Below are 7,450 nucleotides of genomic sequence, written 5' to 3' on the forward strand. Positions count from 1 at the left end.
AGGAACCTTAAGTGCAGCAGACATTTTTTTTGTAACCTTGGCCAGATCTGTGCTTTGCCACAATTCTGTCTCTGAGCTCTTCAGGCAGTTCCTTTGACTTCATGATTCTCATTTGCTCTGACATGCACTGTGAGCTGTAGGGTCTTATATAGACAGGTGTGTGGCTTTTCCTAATCACGTCCAATCAGTATAATCAAACACAGCTGGACTCAAATGAAGGTGTAGAACCATCTCTGGGATGATCAGAAGAAATGGACAGCACCTAAGTTAAATATATGAGTGTCACAGCAAAGGGTCTGAATACTTATGACCATGTGATATTTCAGTTTTTCTTTTTTAATAAATCTGCAAAAATGTCAAACATTCTGTGTTTTTCTGTCAATATGGGGTGCTGTGTGTACATTGAGGGAAAAAAAAATGAACTTAAATGATTTTAGCATATGGCCGCAATATAACAGAGTGAAAAATTTAAGGGGGTCTGAATACTTTCCGTACCCACTGTATACTGAGGTCTGGCGGTACCAGTTACATTAATTGTTATACTACAAAGTGATAACATTCGTGACTGCATTTCAGGTGTGCCAGTACAAGTAATTCAGCAACCAGCACCCACCTTACAGAAACACAGCTGATATGATTTACCTGACCAACTACACATGTGCGATTCGTTGAGCAATAAATCAAATTGTCTGCTATGAGATGCTAGATCTGTTGGAATGATAAAGCCTCTGGCAAATCCCACTAGGGTTCCTTTTGCTGACAAGACTACCTACCTCAATTAAATCATTCAGCTTTCTAGACCTTTGAGACTGGAGTTTACCTCCACTATTGTTTTTGTTGGATTTACAATATGGTGTATATTCAGAGGTCATAAATGGTATCCCCATCTTTGTTGCATTCTTTAAGTATAAGTAATTTTACATATTAAAAAAATTAAATAATTTAAGGTCCAACATGTGCCTGACCAATACCACTGAAAGAGCACACCAACATTTCCTTCATGTGACAATAATGCTTCTTGAAATAAGTTTTTTTTTTTTTATTTGAATGAAAGAACATTTGTTGTTCACCGTTTTTAAAGGTACAAAGTAACAGAGGTGTCTGCATTTGACTATAAATGTTTGTAAGGTCCACTGTATCCAACAGTAGTAAGGAATGCCATTAAGGAACAAACACCTTTAGCTGAACCTGACAGGCAAAAATGGCACACATTACCACAACAAAATTATACACTTTGGTCATTGTGTACCATTTGCTCTACCGACAATGGGACATACAGCATGTTGACTACACAAAAAACACACACACCCATGGTCTGCTATCATTCTCTGGACATGTAATCTCTAAGTGAAATCTCCTACAGCAGGCCGCAGACTCTGGCCTTGGGATTATTACTGCTTGGAGAAATAATCTTTGCTCTCCTTGACGTCAGGTTTGATGGAGTCACTTCCTGGTTTCCAGCCGGCTGGGCAGACTGAAAAGATAAGCATGTAATGAGTCCTGGCCAGGTGAAGTAAACGGTATGCATTATAGAACCTCTACTGCTTTGGGTTTAAAGCAGGGAACAGCATCAAAAGTTTGGCTGCATAATAACGTACTCCAGCCATGCTAAATTTATTGCCCCTTTTTTAAGACTACAGTCATCTCTCAACTTTTAAAGATTATGCACACTGCATTAATAAGAGCACCAACATTTGAATAACCCTTTATAGTCTTTGTCCTCTGACTTATTGTATATAGCACAAATTATTTCCAGACAGCCAGTAGCAATTTGGGATACAAATAACTGAATAAGGTTAGTACAAAGGTTTAAAATTATTCATATGACCATAGTTGGCTCATGGACAAAAAGATGAGCATTGTTACATTTCAGGCGATGAAAGATAGGTGTAACTATTCACTAAATAAGGACTGTATGCACCAAGACCCAGTGTGACAGAGCTGCAACAGTAACTTACCTTCTCCATGCTCGTCAGTGAATTGAAATGCTTGGACCAAACGCAAGGTCTCCTCAACAGACCGTCCAACTGGGAGGTCATTGATGGTGATCTGTCTCAGGATGCCCTTGTCGTCAATGATGAACAGACCCCTGTAATAGTGAGAAGGAACAGCTCTTGGTTCTCCAAAGACCTGCTCAACTGCATGGTGGATTATGTCATAAACCCCCTCTGCCCACACCTTTCTAAAAAATGTCTTTTACACTCACTTCACCTGTGTGGAGGTGAGAGAGGAGCCAAGCATTGTAATTCATTACACAAGTATTTGAGGTAATTTAAATGCCAACAAGTGAGTGCAACACTATGAATGTCTTGATTGAAATCCATCTTCCAGTGTGGCCATTCAAGTGTCTAGATATAGTTGACAAAAATCTACCATCGCCCTCTGGAAGCAGAAGTATCACCAACTAGAAATTACTGTGAAAAAGTTACAATGATTCCAAATGTCCTGACAAACTGAAACTAAACCCACCTGTAGGCAATGCCCTCATCCTCCTTCAGGACGCCATAATCTGTAGAGATTGTGCGCCGTGTGTCAGATACCAGGGGAATCTTCATGGTGCCCAACCCACCCTGCTTACGTGGTGTGTTGACCCTTTAAGACAAAAAAAAGATTTTTGAGGACTCTGCAGAAGTGAATGCACACAATTGTGTGTTTAAAACAAAGTATTGTAACTACCATGCAAAATGGGAGAAGTGTGAATCAACAGAAGCACCAATGACCTCACAGCCGATCTTCCTGAATTCGTCAGCTGCATTGCTGAAAGCAATGATCTCAGTCGGACACACAAATGTGAAGTCCAGTGGGTAGAAGAAAAATACAACATATTTCCCTGCATCACAGACAAAAACAAATAAGGCCATTGAGCGCGTTATGCAACAGTGCACCTATAGTAACTAGTCTAATTAATCCCTCTCTCTAGTACTACAAATGAATGCACATTCAAGACATTGTGGAATCACAAAGCAATGAACAGTGGAGGAGAGAGTGCCATCAGAGCTAGTCCTCCAGCCAACACGAAACAAGACGCACAATGAGGATACCTCTGTAGTCTGACAGCTTCAGGTCTTTGAACTGTCCGTCTGGCATCACCGCTTTGGCTGTGAAGTCTGGGGCCAGTTGTCCGATTTTTGCATTGCCTGTAGCCATCTTTAATGTGACTGAAGTACAGAAAGAGGACAACAGGTTATTAATACACAACCTCTTCATTTGTTTTGGTGTGTGAAATCATGGCTACGGCAGAAGCCTTTCTCAGTTATAGCACACAGACATGATGTATTGCTCCTTGAACAGTTTCAATTATTGATCTATTATCAAAACTCAGTTTATGTACTTAGACTAGTCAGATCAGTCCAGCTCTATCAATATAATCATGTGTTCACTCCTCACCTCTTTACATTTATATAGTGTCATTTTAAACAGTAAAATACTTGGAATTTTTAATAATTTCAGTAATTTTTCCATGCAAAAATTAGACACTCAAATTCTATATATGGAAATGTAAGGACTTGTCTTTTTTTTTCATGTGTTAGAACAAAAACCTTAAAATCTTGTCGTTTTGGACTGTGGCTTGCATTAAAAAAAGAAACTCAGCATGTCAGTGGATTTTAATAAAGGAATTTTTCACTAATCATAGACATTTTAAATGTAAAACTATTTAACTTATAATGAAAGTGATTATTAGCTGCATCCGTGTTTTCATAGGAGACACACCAACTGTACAGACAAACGTTCCTGGTGCCAACTTTTAAGGTGTGAACGTGTGTTCTTCCTCCATTGCTGGTCACACACAAAATCTGTTCGTCACTTTGAACTTTAATACATTGTGACGGACAATCCCCATTTTGATGATCTATTGTCAATTGCAGCCCTAAAGCTTTGACAAAATGTCAATCACACCGTCATTCTTATTGCATTATACAGATATCGGTGCCACATAAGAGTAGTACAATATGAAATGTTATAATGAAAAGCTGGAAAAACCACCACAGATTGAGAGCGAATGCAAACTACATTACATCGCATTTCAAGACATTTACTTATGGTGGAAACGGCAAAAACCAAAACCCGTGATCCATTTCCACTCATTCTCTCAGTTTAATTTCACAAGTGTTTCCGCATATGAATGTTACTGTTTTAAACTTCTTTTTTTTTTGACACACTTCCGGCAATATGATCACTTAATTTAAGGTAAAATTATTATGGTCTGTGGTTTTGTACATTTATGTTTTTATCAGCTAAGGTAACAAGTGAAGCAAAAACGTCCAAATTTTCTCGAGACTTGAGTTGAGACCAACCTAAAATGTAGTAGTTTGTCACTAGAAACCTTTTAATTAACATAAACGCGCTGTCTTCTAAGTAACATTTAACGCTAACCTTTATCTCAAAAGCCGAAAAACCACATTGGTTTTTCAGAACTGTCATTATCATTTTGTAAAAAACCACTTTAGCCGCGTTACGGTGATGTAGCTGAAAAACATCAAAGCATAAACCAATCGAAAAAAAGGACACCAAAGAAAGTGAAAACTAGTTTAAACTGAGCAAAATGCAGAACATAAGTAATACATACCTCTGTTTCGTCTAGAACACACTTTAGACACGAGAAAGAAGAGCAGGAGGTGTAGCGTCGATTTGGAAATTTATACCATGGCACAGTTCTCGCGATAAGATATTTTAAATCGCGATAACAGCTCATTCCACGGCAGTCCTTCCATGGATGTCGGCAACCTACTACCCAGCATGACTTTGCAGTTTTCTCTAGCACTTATCTGGGATTTTTATGCTCTTGTAAAACCACATCAAGCCAAAGAGTAAAGGTGAGGAGGCAGATGAAAGACCTCATTTAAAACGTTTCACTGTTTTTTTTTTAAATCATCCCTAGGGGATATTTGTGGCCATATTACATCCACATAAAGAAGTCAGGAGCATAAAATAACCTTCAGATTAGTTCTGCCAGTTTACCAGCATACCACTGAATTATTCATCTAAAACTAAAAAAAGGTGAGGTCTTAAGGTTTCAACATATGACTCAGCATCTATGAGGGTGTGAAGCCAATGTCATCATGAACAGACATTAAACAACACCTTCACCTTGCTGCTATAATATTTGTTGCTGCTTCTTATAATTAACTTTCCCAGTCAGGAAATAAAATGTTGGCAGCACCAGGCCACCAGCACCCTATGAAACAAATTCCGTGAAGTGACACCATCAGACATAGTCTGGAAGAAGACAAAACATTTTTTGTACTGTGATATTGAACTGTCATCAGAATACTCAAAACATTCATACTAATACTGGAAATAGCAAGTGCCAAACTGCTGAAACTTTTAAATAGCTAGAACAATTTTGTTTACACTAGAACCACTAAGGTAATATAGTGGCACATCTTTAATTTTCCTCCATATTTACTATAATACCACTATTATGTATTTACAGCAGGATGTGGCATATTGCACTGCATTTCACTATTGCAACATCCTGTACTCATCCTGTGGGCTGCACAAGGCATTTTTATTCTTATTTCCTCCTTCCAACTGCTATATTTACTTAAGTACCGAAATGAGGAAAACTACTCCTTACGCTGGCAGCAGTTCCTGTAGACTAATGAAAATGTTAATTTAAATGGTTATTTACTTCCTTTTTTTAATAGAAAAATACTGTATATACATAAACCATCTGTTAATGATTTAAGTTTCAACAAACTGCTAGTTTAGTTTAGTTCTTTCTGTCTATTAATCTTTTGCTCAAAGTCATCCTTGTTGTATCGCATATTAAATTACTTGTATAGACATATGTTTTTTTTATTTTGTATCCTGTTGATCAGATATGTCATAAAAGTCCCTCCTCTTTAATGACCTTCATTTTTTCCATTATCTCTACTCAATCAGGACATATTTGTGTAGATTTTTTTCTATTAAGGATACATAGTGTTCCTAAATTTTTCCTGACCAGAATGAATTGTATACCTTACACTTTGTACAGAAGTACCGTGCTCTGACAGATTCCCAGAAGGGTCCAACATGTCTAATTTACACCCAGCCAAGCCTAATACATTGTAATATGAAAACAAGCCTTGTGTGAGAATTCCTATACCTCAACAAGAGAGAAAGCAGTAAAGGGGAAGTGAAGCTGCTTTCACAGATCCGCATACTGTAGACCAAAGTGAATCTCAAATTACACTGTTGATTTTCAGTCGGTAATAGTTTTATGTCAGACTAGTTGAAAGCAGACTTACTCCATTAAAGGCACTTAACTTTATAACAAAATCAAATGTTTGACTACAAATGCTAAATGATTTCAAGAAGTTAAGCTCTTTATATGTTTTCAAATTATCATCAGTAAGTGAAACCTGCAGTGTTTTTCTGAGAATATTCATTCACCTGGGTGCATGCAATCTGGACAGACAGTTATAGTAGGCGCCTACACTGTGCCTCCTTTATCTGCCATCATCAAGCTGTGTCTGTGCATGATGTTACTATGGGGACCGCATCAAGGACCAGATAAGAGGGGGACACACAATAACCTCCTGTTAGAAGCACCATGGCGGTGGGTTAGTGATCAAACGCTACCCTGTGTTCATCTCCTGTTTCACAATATGTCCATAATTAGTGCATCTGTTTCACAGCTGATTCATAAGGGACTGGAGGTTTGAAGAGCACTTGTGCCTCGCCTCCATCATCCTGGTCACAAAACTGTTTTTAAATGGGTGCAAAATGTAAATAGATACGTAAATGGATGTGGTGGTGACATCTAATACTCTTTTTCATTTTCTTACCAAGGGTTAGATGAGAAGATCGATAACACTCTACATCTGTGTAGTAGGCCTAAACACCTAGCTGGAGCTAGTAGTGAATTAGCTTATCTTAACATACAGACTGGACTGGCTCTGTCCAAAGGGAACAAAATCCATCTACCACTACCTCAAAAGCTCACTTATTAACATATTATAGCTGTTTTCTATAATTTATACACCTTTTGTTTCCTTTGGACAGAGACAAGCTACTTTTCCCCCCCATTTACAGTCAGTGTGCTAAAACTAAGCCAATTGGTTCACGGCTTTAGTTTCATATTTACCCTACAGACATGAGAGTGTACCATTTTTCATCTAACATTCAGCATGAAAGCAAAAAATTGTATTTCCCAAAATTTTGCACTATTCTTTAAGAAGACATGATTTTTACAAGACAGGGTGTGAGTACACACAGATATTTCATGGCAAACTAAGCATTAGCCTATGTGAAGCTTTTAACCTAGTACAGTATTCGCTCTGCATAAAATAAACTCACTCAAATCACCCATGCAGATGGTGCTGGTAGATTTAATTGTGAAATTATAGCTATTAAAGCAACGATGACAGTGTGAGGACGGGAGTTAAGAGGATGGTCTCATTGTGAAGTTGATTAGGTACCAGGTCCAGACTTGTTTTGAGGAGGCAGCAACACAGTCGAGTCA

General features: G+C 38.0%; 1 protein-coding gene across 1 annotated transcript; it reads right to left on the reverse strand.

The window, feature by feature from the left end:
* Positions 1-1,316: 1,316 nt before the first annotated feature.
* prdx1 (peroxiredoxin 1) lies at positions 1,317-4,671 on the reverse strand. Its single transcript, XM_020618375.1, has 6 exons — positions 4,568-4,671; positions 3,042-3,158; positions 2,677-2,830; positions 2,470-2,592; positions 1,959-2,089; positions 1,317-1,474 (listed from the first exon to the last, which is right to left on the reverse strand). The coding sequence occupies exons 2-6, from the start codon at positions 3,145-3,147 to the stop codon at positions 1,392-1,394; spliced, it is 597 nt and encodes a 198-aa protein (XP_020474031.1). The 5' UTR covers positions 3,148-3,158; positions 4,568-4,671; the 3' UTR covers positions 1,317-1,391.
* Positions 4,672-7,450: the final 2,779 nt, after the last annotated feature.

The sequence above is a fragment of the Monopterus albus genome, unplaced genomic scaffold, assembly GCF_001952655.1.
Source record: "Monopterus albus unplaced genomic scaffold, M_albus_1.0 scaffold204.1, whole genome shotgun sequence".
NCBI classification, from domain to species: domain Eukaryota; kingdom Metazoa; phylum Chordata; class Actinopteri; order Synbranchiformes; family Synbranchidae; genus Monopterus; species Monopterus albus.